Source organism: Corapipo altera, unplaced genomic scaffold, assembly GCF_003945725.1.
Source record: "Corapipo altera isolate COAL_440 unplaced genomic scaffold, ASM394572v1 22b, whole genome shotgun sequence".
Lineage (NCBI taxonomy): Eukaryota > Metazoa > Chordata > Aves > Passeriformes > Pipridae > Corapipo > Corapipo altera.
In genome coordinates, this window is record NW_020884876.1 from 2,168,312 (window position 1) to 2,188,867 (window position 20,556).

General features: G+C 40.9%; 1 protein-coding gene across 1 annotated transcript in view; it reads right to left on the minus strand.

The window, feature by feature from the left end:
* Positions 1–19,536, minus strand: part of SCFD2 (sec1 family domain containing 2) — a 188,614-nt gene extending 169,078 nt beyond the window's left edge. Inside the window, exons 1-2 of the mRNA XM_027635848.1 lie at positions 18,801–19,536; positions 11,531–11,699 (exon numbers count right to left, since the gene is read on the minus strand). Of these exons, the coding sequence (XP_027491649.1) occupies positions 11,531–11,699; positions 18,801–19,536 (905 nt within the window). The remainder of the gene's footprint in view (positions 1–11,530; positions 11,700–18,800) is intronic.
* Between the last annotated feature and the right edge of the window lie 1,020 nt (positions 19,537–20,556).

Consider the following 20,556-nt stretch of genomic DNA (forward strand, 5'->3'; position numbering starts at 1 on the left):
TGCCTCCCTTCTGCAACAGGTTCACAGCAGTCATCTCTGTGGAAGAGCCTTTATTACAGGTCACAGAACATTTAGCTACTTTTCCATTATTCAAACAGCAGTACTAATGGGGCTCTTAAACAATTATGGTGATACTGGGACACTGTGGATAGCTACACATTATACTTGGACTTGGAAAAACAAGTTTCAGCTCCAAATACATGGTAGTGTTGTCACTTCTTGACAGGTATTCAGAACTGTATTGACTCAGCATGGGACCAGGTCTAGGAGTGCTTCTTCCTCTTCTTCTCTTGCATGCCCACCCCCACAACCATAATACACTCTTTGGAAGTCTTCAAAGATTTTTCCAAAGGGTCTCCTGTAGAAAGGTAAGATGTATAGCCTTGAATAGCATGTGGATTCATTGTCATGTAGTTAAAAAAAAAAAAAAAAAAGGTTATTCCAGCTGTCCACCACCATTCAAAAACAAAAGTGGCACCTAATCTTTAGACCCCAAAGCAACAATTAAAAGCAGGCTGATCCAGATAAACAGCCAAGCACACCTCAGCAATTGGAGGACTGCCAGAAACAAACCAACTGAGCGTCCAGATGAGTGCTAAAGCCAGTTTGCTTCCTTCAAGACAAACAAAAGAAAAATCACTGAAAAGTGAAATTCTTTCTACTTTCAGAAGTGGAATTGCTTATTGCAACCTGACCCACTCTGTTTTCCAATTAGCAGATGTGGATATACGCTACTTCACAAAATAAAGAGAAGGTTTGATGCTGAAAGGCTTTCCAGATACATCACAACCTTCTTAGCCCTCTTGGTCACTAATAAAGCAGCCCATCATTCCAGCATTGCCCCCAAATCCACTCTTGCTCCTCTAACAGCTAGCCAAATCATGCAGGGGTGAAGGAAAAAAGTGCATGCAAATAATTTCCTAAAACTTTCTCATATTCATAACCATCACTTAGTCCTGTCTGAGTTTCAACTGGCTGCCTTTTAGGTCAACAAAATGGTTCAGTAAAATGTTTCATTCCTACAAGCTGCAGGATATCTTACGCAGAATGCCAGACTGAGTTACTGTACGAATCAAGTTAACTGAAAGCTTCTGAGTAGGATTTTGTACACTACTAGGTATAGCAAAATTCTTCTCAAGCAGCTCTTTAAAATGTGTATATTAAAGAGTTACTTGTCCACAATTTTAATTTCGTTTTTGGACAAAGCAATGATTTATATGAAATGTAAAGTCTGATCCTTACAACAAACATATTACTTAAGAACATTACATGTAACACAATAGGTTACATTACAGCATTCTACTCTGTGTTTTAAAGCTATTGCATAAGTTTATTTTAATAAAAATGATTCCAGGGAAAGAGCAGTTAGTAATGAGGTGCTGACAATTGAATCTACATTCAGGGATTGCATTGGAGTGCCAAGTTCACTTTTACAGATGCACTAGTTAGCTATCCAGTAGATGTTCTTGAGGCATGTAAGACCAATATATTTTGAGTCGCATTTGGCAGCATAGATAGATGAGACAAGTGAAAACATTCACCAAGAACACATCTGAAGTGTGTTTTTCTTATTAGAGAAATGTAAGAAAATATAACCAGATACCATGGAATGCCAGGAATTCCCTCTCCTCAATGTTTTTGATTTACAAGGCCACTTTTTGGTAGTCTCCTTTGACTTTGACCCCTCTCTCTCACTTGCTTGCCTAAAGCCTTGAGTAACCAATGCAACCTCTTTACTAAGCCATTTTGAGGCCTTAGTGTACAAAAATACATCTTTCTCACAGATGGAAAGACAGACCTTTCCATAAATGACTCAGTTACCACAAAAATCATTGCTTAGGAAGTCTTACAGCATAACTAGTTAAAACAAAGATACTCTCTTTATGAGTTGAGAACAAGTATTAAAGTAGATACTTGGAGATCCAAAATAAATAGTAAAAAAAAAAATTAATCTAAAGCAGACTTTACATTCTAAAGACAAGTTGTTTGAACATGCAGGGCCAGATTCTCTGCTATCATGTTGGTGAAACTTAGATGAATTCGAGGGCTTGGTCCTGTGTATCTTCATTATTCCCCTCTGGTACTTCAAAGTAGCATATTTGTCATGTTTCAATTCAAACCTAGAGCCCTAGCTTCCTCAGATCTTATGCAAACCTAATATGGACAATTCTAGCTGTCCAAACTGACATCTATTCAAAAAGAATAAAGCTTCAGCTTCAGGCTTTCATTTTTATAACCATTTCCATACTCTCGTTGATCTGTCATAGAGAACGAGATAAGGACTTCTGTCTACATTGCATATATTTATCTTGTGTTCTGGATATCACAAGCCCTTCCTGATACACTTCTGCCTGCCACAGAATGAGTAAGGAGAGCAGAATTTTGTTCTAATCCAAAATCTCTGGATTTTCAGTCACTTTTTGTAGTCATATGATATTAACTCTGCATCCTCCTCCTAAAAAGGGATTCTATAAGCACTGTGTTGGGTGCTGTCTAATTCTCCACATACCCTTCTTACCACCAAACCAATTTTCCAACCTGTGCAAAGAAGTGTTTGAAGCCACAGCATATTCCCCTGTCATTAATAAGAACTGTAGCTTTTTCTGTGAAGATTAATTTCCCTTCTTTAAGGGGCAACTGGAGCCTGAGCATCCACATGGAGCATACACGTTCAGCACGTATTCTGTGGCTGTTTCCAGTAATTGAAAATTGCTCAATATGGATTTCTTTTTCTGGTTGCTTATTTAAAACATTAGTACAGTTGTGGAGAGAATTAGTTTGGTCATAAGACTTTTCTCTCCTACAGAGGATGCGAATCTTTACCAAATGAAGATAATTTTAGAAAATATATTCACAATCTATGCAAATTAAGTGATACTTAGTGTAGCACGGTCATCCAGTGCCCACAGGTGGTCTGTTTTGGGGGCTGCACTTCATCAGGGCATAAAAACTGGTGTGGTTTGATCAATTTTCACAACCACTTTTGAAACTCTGAGCAGCTATAAAGAAGCAATACCCATTAGAGAGGTGAGCACCAGAGCTAGGCATTATGAATTAGATTCCAAAAGATCTGCCATCTAAATAACAGAAGTCATGCTAAATATTACTTAGCCATGCTAAGTAACAGAAGAGGATGCTGGATTTTTGGCTCAATTATAAAAAAATAAAATCAATACTCATAAAAAATTAAACTCAACTGTCATGTAAGCATTTATCTGTATAAAAGCAAAGTATTTCAGTATGCACAGATTCTGTCTACTTTCTAGAGTAAAAGCATCTTTAAGCTCTGACAGGTAAATAGCTCACTTCATACTGTTTTCAGCCTGCCTAAGCTTTGATTCCGGTTTCATATTAAGTCTGGAATCAAGAAACAACCCCAATCATATAGCCAAAACTTACAACCAAACTTGTTGCCAACAGATAATACCGTTTCCTTCCCAAACATTACTTTGTCATCCAAATGACCAGCTAGCTGTCATTTGTTCTTCTCATCAGTCTATTATGGCACATTTTTCTCTGTTGTAAGATACAGCAGGCTTACTTTATAGTATAAGAATGATAAACCAAAACACCCCTCCAGGTCACTCAGTCACTCTCTGTTCCGCCACTATGACTGAACAGCAAATGAGAAATTCTGCAGTATGTAATAAGGCCAATGCATATCACTGCATTTGATCACTTCCAAATCTTCGTTCGCGAAGCCTAGCCATGACCACTGCATTTTCAAACTTCGCTGCTGGGGTCATTGAGGAGGCAAACTTGAAGGCAGTTGGCCAAGCGGAGTAAGAGCTAGTCTAAGAAAAATCTCACAAAGTCAGCCAAAGCAATAGTCGCTGGGAGATCCTACTATAACACAAAAAAGATCAGAGCTCACTTTAGAGAATCATAAAGTCTCCTTTAACAGACTTTTATGCTGCTATTGAGCTCTGAATACATCTGCAGGAAAATGCACTGTGGCCACACCAAAAGAAAAGCAGTTTGCTAACTTACAGATGGGAAAAAAGAAACTCACAAAATTCACAAACAAAGGCATTAAGGGAACAAAAAAGCCATGTCAGTTTTAAAAGAAATGCTGCAGACAGCCAAAAAACCATCACCCCTAAGCAACATAAAGATTTTTCTGTCCTGACTGCAGACATCAGTAGTTACTGTTTCTGACAGTTAATCAGAAAGAGGGTTGTCCTTCTTTATAGCTTGCAAGGAATGTACCTGCAAAACAAAGCACAATTCTAACAAGGGAACAATTAGACAATAAACTAGCTGAGGGATTGTACTCACTGAATTTCCTTATAGGCATTAAGTTACCTTGCTCTGCTAACCAGCTACACACTCAGAGACCTTTTGACGGCTGGACAACTTCTGGGTAACACTCAAATTTATTGTGTCTTTCCATGGATAAAGGAAAGTCAGAAATTTGGGACTTAATGACAGTATTCAAATAGAGATTATATTGAGAATAATATAAATACAGGGAGTCCTTCTTCAGAAGAACTAAGAATATGTCTTCAAAAAATTAAGCATGAAGGGTTCTGATTGGGCCATTTTCACCTAGCTGGTTCTACAGGCAACAGTGTCTGAAACTTCTTGAACCTTGCACTCTGAGGATGGCTATGATAGTGTCAGAGGGCCAAGGAAAAAAATCTGAATTCTGTCTGAACACTTTCATTACTAAGCCTGGGTAGCCCAGACAAACAGGGCAGTTAGAGGTCCTCAAAGCACAAGGAACAAAGTCTTGAACAGTCCAGCTTCCCACAACCCCCAGAAGGCCTTTCTGTAGGCTGAGAGGCACAGATAAGGAAGAACCGCTCAGCTTGTCAGCCCAATTCATTCTTTATCTCAAGGAAAATAATCTTCAATCTTCACCTTATCTAGAAGACAACTTCTAAGGTTTCTGAGCTCTGTCATAACAGGCTATTGACAAAAACATGGCACCTATTAGGCAGGAGAATGGTCAGATGAAAAACCCTCATGAGATTCCTCTGTCAGTTACTTCAGCAAACCTACTACTGCAACAAACTGGGGTTTTGCAGAGCAGCAGCAAGGTCTTCTAGCAATGTTGTATGTTACACAGGACAGGCAAGCTGGAGGTCTTGACCTCTTTCCAGAATTTTCCACTCTTAGCACACCCCTCTCACCCCTTCTTTTTTTTCCATTTCAAGGAGGTCCCATGTTGAAAAGATCTGAGCAAATACACACATTTATTGTAAGATATAATAAATCTTATCAGCTTGTTCATCTCGTCCTGTGGTAACAGTCAATTATGTTCACTTGATTCAGGCTGGTTTGAAACTGAGCAGAAAGTGTCTCCTGGAAAGCTTGTCTTGACTGACAAACCCCAGAAGCTGATGCAGCCAGGGTTGTTATTCCCGACAAGAAGATGCCTTGAGAAATTTCAAACAATGAGGAAACTGAATGGCCCTCGATTCAGGACTGCACTCTAAGCCCCTATGACTAAAATAAAAGTGGTGAGCAAGAAGGCTGCCAGTCTAGGAGCATGATGGCAGTGGGGAATACTGTGTTTAGGGCATACCTACTTGGGGCATTCACCACTTAGTGAAACATCTCCTGGCTGGATTGCTGAAAAGGCAAAAGTTACCAACATAAAAACCCTCTAAAGCGCAATTCACCTCCCTGTAAATGGACCTTATTAGCACAACGGGAGTCCTACAAGCACAGAGCTGGGCTGCAATTTCACCTGTCACTGGTGAAAGTAAGTTTCAGAGTTTTATTTAATGCAATGCGATTTCTGCTTTTCATAAATTCTGCAGTTAAGATCTCCTTTTCTCCACAAAAGTGCTGTTCACCTTGTACAGAAAGGTAGATAGGAAAAAGCTGCATGGCTAGTGACTTTTTTGGTTGGTTGGGCATTTTTTTGTCTTGGGGGGGTTGAGTTTAGGTTTAAAGCCGAGTTCAGCACAGGACAGCAGAAGAGGCAGGAGGTCGGGTCCTGGGAGAGCAGGAGCGCGCAGCTCCCAGCAGGGGGAAGTGTCCAGCAGCGGAAAAGATCGAGGAGCACCCCAGATGCAGCGACAGGCAGGGAGCCCCGTGCAGGCAGCATCCTGCTGCCTGCTGAACCACTGCCAACGCACCGGGACACATCCAAAAGAGGTTTTGAGCACACAGCCATTGCTCTACCCGTCTGAAAGAGCCTTGCCATCCACTGTTTTAGGTTATCCTTCCTCCTCTGCAAGACTCAAAATGGATATGAAGGAATATAGTCCTGACATCTGGATTTTCTTACTGCGGTATTAATGTTTCCTCTTTAATATTAACATTCCAGAAAGAAAAATTACTCTAATTTCTGCCATAAATTTTCAGCTCGTTCAAGAATAACACTGTCTCAAATTACCTTCTTATAACAAGCTTTTATAAACTCATGCATGCAAAAAAAAGTTGTGGGTTTTTTTCTAATTAATATCTACAGCCGACATAAAGGAAATACTTTAAAAGAATTGAAAATATGAAAGAGATCCAGGAACCATCCTCACAAAGCTTAGCTTGTAATTAATTCACTGTTAAAAAAAAAAAATATCACTGATATCCTTCAAATGCTTGTTGCCTGGTTAAAAAAAAACAACTAAATAAAAAAACTCCAAGAGAATAGAATCAATCATTCAAAAAAAGTCTATGTCCCAGCTTTAAGGGAGACTTTAATGTCCTCTTCAGTTATAATTCTTGTTGCTCTTTTCTTTACCATACAAGCACAAAAAAAATCTTTCATTTGAAATTCACATCACACATTTGATTGTTCAAAGAATACAGCAGTGTGTGTAACAGAGAGCACTGGAACTGCTGTTCCATCATTTCACAGGAAAGGACGCCAGGGCGGTACAACTCAAAACTGTCTCCCTTTCCCAGTGCAACAAAGCACTCCTCATAGGAGTGGGAGGGACATGGTACCAAAGAAAGGACAAATGGAGATCCTGCCTTTGATTGTTCTGACACCCTAATTTTCCTTGTGTTCCTTTGCATTGTTACTTGTAACCTTTCAAAGATCAGAATCCCTAGGAGTTTTCTGCCTCGCAGTCTTCAAACTTCCTGAGCAACTCACTGTTTTACTGGTTTAAAAAACAAGTTCCTCAGAAAAGGACTACAAGAGGAATCAGACACAGAAAGAAATTAAGTGACCTGTCCAAGATCAGACTGCAAGCTGACAGCAGAACCAGGACTGGAATACAAGTCCCCTCACCTCATGGTCTTCCTTTACTCTCAGGATTGTCCAAGTCCCACCTGCACCAGAAGTGCACTGCATCATTACACTGCCCAAACGCAGAGGTGCAGCTGAATAGGGCTTTCTTCTCCATCCAGACTGTAGCATTTGTTAAAAGTACTAATTGGTCTAAAACATGAATAACAACCTCAGAACTAAGGAGGACTGGGAGAAGCATGTATTTGCAACTGCCATTAACATCAGACACTGAAATTTTACCATTTCATCTTCAGGAATGAATCAACTGCCCCCAGAACATCTACTTTTCCGCCCCTCACACAAAGACATAAGGAAATATTTTGGGGGTGCTGTGTCTCAAACTCTTGGCCTGCATATCAATCCTTTCTGCAAGAGTGGAAAAACAGGCGAGAAATCTCTATTCAGCAAGTTCTTGAAATGTGCATAAGGGAATTAAATATTCGGTTTATTCAGCAAAATAGCAGAGCACATCAAAAGTGTTCCTGGGTAATAGAAGAGCAGATTAAAAAAAGAGAAAGCATAGATATTCAGTAGCCCACGGTGTCATTTAACCCTTTACTTCTTGTTCCCATACACCACAGACCTGTGGCCAGGATTCAAGCATCTGAACCTTAATTTGGGGCTTTAGGGAGCCTTAATTTGGGGCTTTAGGGAGCCATGGGGCCTCCATGCACCTCAGTTCCCACCTTGTAAGAGATGAAAATTATAAACTTCCATCAAGATAAACTCATTACTGACAGCAGGATGTTTCCACATGCTAAAAAAAAGTCTGAAAAACACAAGATACGTGCTTTGACAAACAAACGTGACCAAACTGTTATCAAATGTACAGGATGGATTGCTCACAAATACACAGAGCTTGATGCTCATCCAAGTAGACAACTCCCAAAAGCCACTACACGTAGGCTTAAAATCAGAAGCTGAAACTTGGAAGAATTTCCCCAAAAATTCTGTGTGGGACCAGCAAGAGAACTGTAATTAATTTTTTCAAATCACCTCTACCATTAAGATTTCACTTCTATTATGTGTCATTTGTTTGAAAGGACAGGATGGCTACTGCTTTTCTAAATCAGAAATCAACAGTTCTGATTAGGAGTGGATGTCTTCAGATTAATGTCTGTGACCTGTTTCTTTTGTTACATACATCCATCTGTATATAAAAATGAATAAAATATGTTGACACAATTCTCAAAGAGCATAACTCTACTGACATTCACACTGGAACAGCAACATCTCAGTGACTACAGCAGGACAGACAATTACTCTGAGACTTTTGAGGCTAATAAGACTAATAAAACAAAGAACTCTAGAATGTTTTTTCTTTTAAGAAACTCCCTTCCTCACAAAGAGAACACCTTCAAAGTACAGTAACTCAAGCAGCATATGGTGTTTATATTTTCATCTAAATCTTTAAAAAAGCCCATTATTTCCTTAGATTTTAGAAAAGAACCCTGCTTTATTTCACTACACCAATCATAAATTATTCATTAATTCTGTTTGCTAACTCTGTAACTCAGCCCAGATGTTTCTGCTGGAGTGGCATTCCACAAGAAAAGTTAAATATAGTAAGCTGTGTGGAAGGACCAGACTCTCTCTCTCTCTCTCTCCCCCCCCCATCCTCACCAAAGCATACTCAAATACTACTTGAGAGAAAACAATGAAAACATTATAAAAATATTCTGAATATGTGAGTCTGAAATGCCACAGTCTGATCGCAAAATTTCACGTAGAAGAGCCCCACACATTCCACTTGGGTGTAACTGAAGACACTGCTCCTGTTCCTGGGAAAGGTTCCGGCACGTTCACTAATCAGAGTAAACAGAAAATTTACAAGCAGAGGAAGACTACTTGCCATGCATCATTTACAAATATAAACCAAGAGTTAAGTTTTCAATTACAAGTAACACTTCTGAGCCAGCTACCAATGGCAACAACCATGTTGATGAGGAATTGAGAGTATCCTATGGAATTTCTTACAGAATTGACACAGAAACTTACTGGTGGGAATTTTTAATCCCTTTCAGTGCTTCAGAAGAACAATCATTTTACACTAGCAAAGACAATTAATGTTGGCGTTTATAAGCCAACACTGAGAATACAGATTTGTTGAACAGAATGACAACTACCCACCTTCAGCAACGTCTTCAGCCACCGTTACAGTTTCTAGTACTCATCATCAACAATCTTAAGCTGGTTTGGAAATGCCTATTTTAAACTATAAACTGTTCCTGGTAATTATATAGTTGGAGAAAAAGTAAAACACAGGTTGAACATCACAGAGCCATCCTCTTTGGAATCTGGAGACTATTTTAAGGCCTTCTACTCTTCTTCAGTTGTGAACAATTATCACAAGAGAGATTTTTAAAGGCCATCTAGCCCCTTTTGCTCTGCTCCAAGGCAAGATTAAGCCCATTTAAACCAGTATTCGCCTCATCTGTTCTTAAAAATTTCCAGTGCAAGAGATTCTGTAATGTGACTTTGCAAATGGAGAGTATTTTGGGGAAGCTGTTATAGACTGGTATGGTAATGGCACCACTGCTTTGCTACCAGGTATCAGCTGCTGTCATCCAAATTTGCCACACTTGCATCTTGTAGCCAAATCCTGTTGTTCTTTAAGCAGTTGTGTCCATAGAAGACTTTGCAAAATATATGAAGTCTAAATGTACTGTTAACACAGGGCACCTTCCCATGAGCCAGTAAATATACAAACAAACCTTTGTGTGTATATATATATATACATATATATAATATTAACCATCTTAGAACACAATAAAACTCTGTTGGTTATTCCTGAAAACATGAATATATGACTGAAGTCATAATTTCACCATGGGAAGGCACACCAGTACTACTTTTAGTCTCGTCAATGTTAAAAAACAATGGAGTGATAGCACAGGTCAACAATCTCAGAGCAATAAATATCTATTTTTTTCCCTAGCTCATGCTGTTAAAATTTTCTTTATTTCTGGTAGCTACTCAAAGTTAGCACAAACAGCTACCACAGTGTTCTACCATGGACAATGACCTCTTCATTTTGCTGCACAGACAAATCTTAAGGACATCTCACTTCCACTTCAGGGATCGGCTGAAAAGCAGAGAGTGAGAAGAAAACCAGAATAAATTTTATTTAATTTAGTGACCCCAGTAGCAACTTACCACTGAGTCCACCTCTATGAGGAAATGTTTCCTCTCCAACTCCTGCAGAAGAAGTGAGTTACACAATATGAAACCTACAAACTGGACCCAGTTACAGCATGTGTGGGAGATGGAAGGTGACAAAGGATCTGGAGGCTCTCAGAAAATAATGTGTGTAATGTTGAAACACTGGAAATCTGAAATCTTTGCAGAGTGGGGGGCAGGGAGAAGGAGAGAGGGGAGAGGAGTAGAGTGCAGGTGTGAAACACCAAAAGAAGTCAAATCTGAAGAACAGAAACTATATTAGATAGCCCATCTTGAAAAACCATTTTCTAACATATGAGGAGAACATTATAGCAAAAGAGAAAGAACTTTTAATCTCCTTTGCACTTCATTAATTTCTAGAGCACTACTGAGTAAATTTTTTTTTTGTGGAGTGAAACCAAAATCAGGTGTATTTTCCTGTTTATGCATAATAACAGAAGATGTAGGAAAGTTTCGGATTGGACAACTAAATTTGGAAAGTGAAACAGAAAATCTAATGCACTTTGCTAGTAAAGTCTTAGCTACAGATTATATATAGCTAAATACAATTGTTCGAGTTTACTGGTTTGGGATTGTTCTCGTTTAAGCAAAAATCAGGCCCTTATGAAGTTGTCTGTATACCTAAATTTGTGCCTTATTATCCTTCTCCACAGGTACTGTGCTTGAAAACGGGAATAAAACCTTAAATTAGCTGGTAGTCTAACAAAAATTTAGCATGCAGCTCACACTATAATCATAAACAGGCTTATGGGAAAAGGAAGTCACAATTAAGACCTACTTGCTTGCATAACCTGTTACTTAGGCAGAAAAAGAAATGTCACAAAGGAAATTCTTGCTGTTTATTCTGTACTGATTTCTACTACAGTAATCTACAGAAATTTAAACAACCAAAATCTAAAAGGTCTTGAGATTCTCCCACTTTTGGAAGTCTTATCTGGCCTGGTCACCTAATGCACACATATAGATGACTACATTCCAGCAGAATTACGACCAGATGGTGTTTTGCTGTAAGCCTGACTGGTTTTTTTTGGTTTGTTTTTTTTTGTTTGTTTATTTTGGTAGGTTGTTTTTTTTAAGACTTGTTCTCTTGTTCATTTTTTCAAAGACAGATAAGAAACACATTTGGCATTTTAAAAAAAGAAATAAGAAAAGAATGTTTACTTTGGTTGTGCTAAGCAGCCAGGTGCTATAATACTGTAAGTTTCATCTGTAGTCTGCAGTGCTGTAAGTTCCACCATGTTAACCATCACATCAGTCTTGTGGCCAGGAAGCTTGGGAAGCACAGAAAGTATCTTCTCTGCAAGATTGTCACCATGATGACCAACTGCTCCTGGGGAAAAAGAAAAAAAAAAACCACACAAAAAAAAAACCTAGGTGTATAAATAGGAAATAAATCCCAATCAAATACAAGGAATTGAAAACAAAATAATAACCACGTTTTGGGGAGAACAATGCTGGTATTCATAACATCAAGAACCACGTTTACCTTTTCAAAGATATTTTGCTACAAAAGTAAAATTCATTTCTGGAATGTGTGAAGTTAAAAGCACTTATAACATTTCAGAATAATTAATTTAAAAAGCACAAACTAGACTTAGTTTTACAGCTGTTAGATATTCACTGATTTTGCACTTAGACATGAAAAACATTTTTCTTTGCCTAAGGAGTTGTTAGATAATATTTGCAATAGTTACTAAAACAAGCAGTCAAACATTTATATATACACTATATGCATGCTATACTTTTCTACCTAAACTAATAGTACTGTGCTTAGATGAAACGTTTGCAAGTTGCATAAATAGCTACCCAGACAGGCTAGCCTGATATTAAAATAAAGAATTACCAATGGCATATCACCATCAAGATCATCACTTCTATATGGACTGAGGGCAGCTCAGGTGAAACAAACATGAAATAGCTAAACCAACCCAAGTTACTGAGTATACATTGTCAATCTGGCTGTGTTCCAAGAGAAACTCTGAATTCCAGTTGGCATGTTTTCTCCAATTTTCTTGATTTCAAACACACATGCTTTTTTTTCCGTTCATGAAGTCTCAACACAGGTGCTACAACCAACTTATAAAATATTAGGATGACTGTGAGCCAAGTTAAAGCAGAAAAACATGACACACAACAAATAAAAAAGTCAAGAGAGGGGGACCAGAAACCTTATTGCCTTTAGGTCAGAGACAAGTTGAAGGTCTTTGTATTCTGCCACTTAACTTACAGTTCAGCCATCAACACAGGGCTGGACAGCAGTGCTGAGCTTAGTATTGTTCTGGCTTTAAAAAGAAAAACAGGAACTTCTGAAGCACCACTGAGCAGCAGGAGAAAGATCTTTCAGGCTAGGTCCCACTCCATCGAAGTCCATCTGCATGGCACCCTATCTGCTCTTATCTTTTCATAGTTTCCAAAGGCAGAGGAGGTCTGTTTCAACAGCTGAAGTAGCTTCGCATGCTCCATAAATTCAAACAAGGCCCTTACATCAAAAACATTTATAACGTCAGATTATTAACGGCTCTTGAATAAGCAGAAGACCGTCTCCAGTGATTCTACAGCAACCAGGTATCCATGCTGTAAAATGTGGTTTTCCATGGTTTATCCACTATTATGAATTGTAGAAGAAGTTGAAAACAGAAGCAAGGATGAAAAAGGAGGAGAAAAATAAAGTCAAACTCTGTGCTGGCAATGCCTTTATCCACAGAAGGTAAGAAAGGCACACGTCTTCAGCATATGGTGGTACCACAGTGTGGGCACCTGACCGCTCAGCTGATTTACTATTTATGTCACCAAAGACTCAGTGAACAGTCACAGAATGACAACTTTCTTCTCTACCATCCCCAGCCAGATTTAGATCACTGAAGTACAGATGAAATGAGCTGTGTTGTCTTTGTGACTTCCTAAGCCATCTTGCTCTCTAAAATCCCTACATTCCTCTTACCAGGTCAGTCACTTGTACGCCACACTGCAACAATCACCAAGTTACACAGGGAAAACAAACAGTAACCATCTGAACCTCTAAGCCCACATGCTGGAAGCAATGTCTGTCTCTCCATATATGCTGCATGCAAGCAACATTTAGCTACATAAGGCATTTGGATAAACCAGAAACACCTTGAATGCAAATGAAACCACATTAATTATTAACATTCCTCCTTTCTTCCTGGCATATAGGGAATTCTCAGCGTACTCAAGTTGATTCAGTCTCTTTCCCACAACCAATACTCCTCGGTAGTAAAATAAATTTTTAATCATCAAATAAATCATAAAACATCTCCTGGAGGTTTTAAAAATCGCTGTCACTCCGACCAAATACACAAATTAATCAAGACTGAAAAGACAGTCAAATCTCAAAAGATCAGGACAGAAAGTCACAGAGAGTCACTTTCCAATGGCACTGTGACTTCAGCAGGGTGCATGGGACTGGTTTCTATCCTCTCTGCTCATCACTTCAGAGGACAGCCACTCAGCAGCTTCTCATGACCACCAGCACTCAAGGCAAGCGATGGTTCTTAATGCTGACAACGTGCAAACAAATCAGGCATTAAAGTGACATGGAGAAGTTATATGACCACAGCAAAATAGGATTCTTCATGCCAGGCAACATCAGCCTTCAGGATACAGGAAATCTTACGTATCATGCTGTTCTAATTTCACTTTTTCTTCTCATTAAGAGTTACAAACTGAAATATGTGACATTTCAGATAAGTTGTAGCTGGCACAATTGGCAAAGTCGACCAACCAATTCTATAACAGCAGCCAGGAACTCATTAACTGCACTCACTGCTTCCTTCAGAAAGGCATCACTGACAGGAATACTAGAAAATATTTTCCTAAGCTCATTATAAGCCCCATGTCATACCACTTGTGCTCCAATTCTTATGTTCTCATACTAGCTCTACTGACTGGTTCAAAACCAAACCAAACCAAAAAAATAGCACAAATTTAAGGAACAATTGCATACCACATAAGCAACATGAGAGCTCGGGCAATGGGAGACTCTAAAGTCAGTTGCTAAACATGAGGAGTCTGATTTAGAAAGCAGTTCTGCTACAAAGGCGTTGCTCATTAGCCAACAACTAACGCAGTTAATTTCTACTGGGGGCTTTTCCCTCAAAGAAAGTTTCAATTCAGTGTGCACTGTAACAGTATGCAAGGCATATCTTGGCCTACTATCAATCTTTTTAACATCTGCTGTTTTACCTGCTTTACAGACTAGTTCAGGATGGGAAACTATGGAAAGATACACGGACCAACCCATCCCAGTTTTCATGATGTTTCAACACTGCACACTGACCCAATGCTTTCACTCTTCATACCTGTAGTCTCAACCTCAAGTAACCGTAATAATTTAAGCATCAGTTGCCTTCTGTGTCAAAGCCCCAGCCTGGTTTAAAAAAAGGGGACTACTGTACTCCACAGGTCTCAGTATTTATGTTTCCAAAGCCTTCGCTTGGATGGTAAAGAAGAAAAAAAACATGAGTTTGTTTTCTCTAGAAAGACTTCAGTGTCAATCCACCAGTGCATCAACCTGGAAGATGTTGCAAACAAAAAGAGCATGAATAAAGCACTCCACATTAAGAATATGAAAAATATAATGAAAGAAATAAACAATTAAAAACAATTTAGAACAAAAATAATCAAAGAGAGAGATTAGTCAGAACCAGACTTTACCAGAAAAGCACATTAGGCTTCACTGTCATCCTCCACTATGAATGGGATTACGCAGTAGAATGATTAAAGCACCTTCTTGTCACTGTGGTTGCTCCCAGGAACTGAAAGGAAATGGTACCTGCACTTCATTCATGAGCCTGAATTGTGCTTTTTCTATCTGTTAAAACACTGACAATGTTACAACCAGCGCAGGGGAGTGACACGAAGACGATGCCTGGCTGACAGTGAGGGAGATGATACAGAAAGTTAAACACAAGTTGGCTGTGGAGAAACATTCCTGTGATTTTGACAGACACATGCAAAAGTGCTAAAGATAAAAGTGCTGCTGGTGACAGCACCGAAACATCCAACTTCAAGAATACCTATACAAAAGTCATTATTCAAAACTATACAATAACTGCACAGGCACCCCCTGCAATTCATTATTCTCTGTCTTTTGCTCACTGTCTTGGATTTCAGGATCACCTGCACACACCAGTGGGTGAGACCCTGTGCTTACAACAGGCCACATTCCAAATGCTGCAAACCTCAAAAAGACTGGAAAGAGAAATGTGTCAAGCTGTTCTGAACACCAATATCTGAAAGATACCAATGAGCTTAACAAATGAAAACAGAAACCTGGAATGTGGCAAAAACTACTTCATAAGAGGTGTGAATGCTGGCAAGGTGGTAACTAAGAAACACGTGGAACGAGCGTGGAGCTACAATACGGTACCACAATGCAAATCTTTAGGGGTGCAAATATTAAGGAGATAAAAAAACCAGGAATTAAAGTGCCAAAGTTAGCTCTGACTTTAATGAGTGTCACTTATCACGGTGCCCTTCTAGCTGGAAGGATTTATTCTGCTTTTTAAAGCAAAAGTAGTGGACCTTAAAATAATAAGTAGGCAAACAAAAGCAGCACTACACATGCATACGGATCAGGGACACCAATAACAAAGTTTTATACAATCAGAATACAAGAAGTGAGCACAAAGTACCAAACGTGCAATCTCCCCAGGGCATAAAAACACATGTCCCACCTTCTGGGGGACAGAGTCTTCACCTAGAAGATTCTACACTGCAGGGGTGGGAAGTATTCCTGCCATCCCCAGTTGAAGCCATGCTCTTTCAGTGAGGGCAGCAAAGGTCATAAAAATATATTCCCTGTTAGAGCTCAGCTGAATGCTATACCACACATGACAAAAATGAGAATTAATTATCTTAATTCCGTATTTTCCTCTCTACTCAGTAAGTACAGCATACATAAGCAATGCTGAACATAAAAAAATGTATTATAAAAAGTATTCAAGAGAGCTCAATCCAAATTTTAGAGTAATCACTCAGAAGAGATTCTTTGCTTCATGGAACCTAGAAAGCTAACCTAGTCAGTCAGATGCCTTCTCATTTTTTTGATAGAAAAATGTGCCATGTTATATGTGACTATATTTTTTTTAATAATTGTCACAATAACAGTTTCTTGACACTGGCACCAGAGGTTCTTTACCAAAATGTGCTTAACACTTTTTAGTATGTTCTTTAAAACAGAAAGTTATTAATATTTAAGTAACAGTGTTTTCCCTTAGTTCAGTAGTTTTGCAATTGCAGCACCAGAAAAAGAATTTTTGAGATATTTTGATTTGTGCTATTAGAAATCTATTGGTATTACACATCATCTAGAGATATTTAAAGCTGTATTCTATCCAGGCCTTTGAGTCAGAAAATACTGATAGACTGAATAGACTTCTGATAGTGATTCAAAGTCACCTTCTTCGAAGCAGTAGCCTTAATCAGAAAAGTACTACTTAATCAGAAAGTAGTCCAGCATCTACTCCTAATGAACTTCCAAGTTTCCGTGGAAGTTCTTGGAATATGAAAAGCATTCTCATAATTCATGGATACATAACCATTGCTCATTTCTGCAGCCCACATGTCGGAAAAGATTCAGATATAAATAAGACACTCACAAATCAAATCCAAAGTCTTGCATCTTTATAGAGGGAAGATTTAAAAAGTTGTTTGAAATGAGCTCCAAATGAGAAAGTCTACCTCAAAGGCTTCCATCTACACCAAGCTGTTATTTGAAAAGCAAAATTACTTATTTTTATACTGTTGACTGCAAATACATATCATTGCTTGAAAAAAAGATCCAGTGGCCCAGCTGCCAATACCAAGCCGTAAACTTGCAGATAGGAAGCTTCTGCCTTTACAAAGTGTAAGGCTGAAACTCAACAGACTCATCCACCTGAAGGCCAAGAAGTGGAATCAGAGGTAGGGGGCCAGGAAAGTCAGTATATAAAAAGCTGAATATGCCTAAGAAAAATAGGGTGTCAGGTACAACTTAATTCTGCCATTTCCCACTTCTTTAAAACTGATTTCACAGTTTAAATGCTGGGGGGGTTGTATATTTTTTACTCTACAGTTTTTAGCAAACCATGAAACAAATCTCATTGTGTGGCACTAAATTCAGGTCCATATGGTGCTTTACATCTGAAACGCACTAAATTTTTCTTCTTTCCGTTTGCATTGTACTTGATGGTAAGAGTATCACGTCCAAAACATAGGGATATTTCAGTGAAACTGCCAGTGAATTCTGGAAACATTTGTTGGTAACAAAAGAATGGTTGCATGAAGGGATCTCAATTTCAGTTACAGGTACTGAGAAGAACAGAATCCTAAAAAGCCAAATCCTGTAATTTCTCATCCTTACTCCAAGAGCTTTGCTGTTCCCCCTTCAAAGCTGCACCACCACAGCCCCGCTGTTATCGCCCAAAAGCCTTCTCCTACTGAAGTACTATATTCCACACCTCCTTTCCCAGGTTTAAGCTGGTACCAATTATCTCTCTTCATGCCTCCTTGTTATGCAGCTCCCTGTCATCCCACATCTGGTTCTTCTTCTTGCTTTTAATTCTTCTCACAACTCGAGTGCATAAATCCTTGCCTAGTTCCCACCCCAAACAGGCACTCTTCTCAGTTTCCTTTCAAGGTTCCTCATTCAAGTGCACTCTCCTGCAGCCTTCAAAGCAATCTTCTAAACCTCAGCACAGCACTAACTGCCCAGATCCATAGCTGCTCTTCAGCACATTGTTGACAGCTATGAACCCCACAGCACTGCAAGGAGACACACAGGTAGAATTATGGGAGAAAAAAAAGACAGAAGAAAATTCAGAAAGAGATGAGCTGCAGGTTCAACATTGTACCGAGCATTTGCTATGGGACATGTGGTGGCAAAAAACTGTGACCTGAATTACTGACTACAGATAACAAAGAGAACCAGGCCCACACACTGCGTGTGTCAGCAGGAGTTAGGTATGATGCAATAGCGAATGTAGTCACTCCTGTACCAATACACACACAGACAGGGACACATCCAGGCAAACAGATACAGCTACAGGTATACAGAGATGTATATCTGCTTGGACAGGTATAATGCTAAGAGTGACATGCAGATACACTAGGAAATGCTTCACAGCAATCCATAAGGCTGAATCTGAAACATGCAGACCATTTCCTTCACTCCTTGGGGTGACACAAAGGCACGGTTAAGGTCTCTAGTTTGCAGCAAAGTGGAAGTGCCAGAAACAAACAGGTTTCCAGCAGAGCCTTCTGCTTCACTCTTGGTTTTCATGACCCACTGGGGTGCAAGGATGTGCAAGCAACCACCGTGGCCATGGTGTCAAACATGTTCCCAGGACACCAAAACAATCTGACACTCTCCTGGGGGGTGCGTGTGGGCCTGCAGGGATGACAGATACCAACCCAGCAGTGGATGTCTTACCAGCAAGGTCCAACGTCCTGTCCACGAAGACGACAGAGGCCTTGTTGGTGGCTGTCCTCCTCCTGTTCCTGGCTGGGGCGTAGCCTGCCAGCTCAGCGGCAACGATCCTGCTGAGGGCCCCCACGGCGAAGCTCTCCTCTCGCAGGCCCAGGGCGGAGAACAGAGCGTCCAGGTCGCCCACCAGGGCCCGCACGGCCGCCCGCAACTCGGCGGGCAGCGCACCCAGCCCGACCTCCGAGGGGCCAGGGCCACCAGGGCCGGGCAGCGGCGGGAGGAGCGCCGCCAGGGCGGGCAGTAGGCAAAGTTCCGCCGAGACGGGTGCCAGGAGCGGCGGGCCCCGCAGCACGACCTCAGCGTGGCCGCCCTCGCCCATCCAGCGCCGCAAGGTGTCCTCCAGCTCGGCCGGCCCGTCGCCCTCCGCCTCGCCGCCGCACACCAGCACGCAGTGCCGTACGGCGCCCTGCCCCAGTACGGCGCGCACCGCGGCCGCAGCGCCGCCCCGCAGCGCCCCGCTCAGCACGAACACGACGCGGGCCGCGCCAGCCGCCACCGCCGCCTCGGCGGACAGCGCCCCGACAGCCAGTGCCCCGGCCGCCAGTAGCTCGCCTGCCCCGCCGCCCCAGTGAAGCGCCTCGGCGGCCGGCGCGTCCAGCAGGACGGCGGCGCGGTGCGCCCGGGCCAGCGCGGGCTCCCAGGCCCGGCGGCTCAGGCGCCGCAGCAGCTCCGACCCCGCCATGGCCGTGACAGCACAACACGCCCCACGTGCCCGGCGCGCCGCGGGCGCCGCGCGATGACGGAGCGAGCGCGGGTTGGCTGAGGGCGGGGCCGGCCCCGCCCACGGCCGGGTCGTGCGGGGTCTGTGGGCAAGGCCGGAGGTCTTGGGTGTCTGGTCTGTGCTACGCCGCGAGAACAACGGCCTTGCTGGCATTTACAGCGCTGGAAGGGTGAAACTTTCATCGCCGTTCGCTGTCACAGGATTCCGTATTTCTTGCTGGTGTTAACAAATGCGCTGGTTGAGGTACTGACGAGGAGTGTTCTCTTTCAAGAAGTGCAACTTTTATGATATACAGTTGGAGACGTGACAAGCTAGTTTAATTCGTTTTCTCCTTTTAAAAGCCCTTTATCGCAAAAGCAGTTTCAAAGCTAACTATCAAAAACGGCATAACAAGGACCCACAGTTTCTTCTCCCCAGAGAATTGAAAGCTCGGTTCCAAACTTGTGTTCTACACGGTCTTTCACTTGGGCAACCTCCTTAGTACAGAGTGAGGAAGATAACTCTGACATAGTAGGATTATCAGCATTAACAAAGAGATAAAATACTTAATTAGTTCATCCTTCCCATCTTAACTGGTCTTCTTAGGTCTCTCACAGGTTCAGCTGTTTTCAGAACACTGAAAAACACAAGTAATGCAGAACCACCAGATTTCCAGTAATTAAATCACATCCTTTCCTTCCACTGTGCTCCATGCACATTCCTACACAGATGCATTCTTCCCTCTTCTCTCTCTGTGCTGTTCTAATCCCAATCTGTTATTTTAACTTTAGGGCATATAACTTCATGATGCCAGAAAAATATGTAAGTTAATAGCCTTCTTGACTATTTTGATTTGAAAAATGAATGCCAAGAAGGGATGGTTAACCACTGGGCCCCTAAGCTTATACACAAGTAGAATTATCCTCCTCTCATATTGAATTACTTCAGAGATTATGTATCTCTGAGTTTTTGCTGTATGTTTGAGTGCCATAGACCAAATCT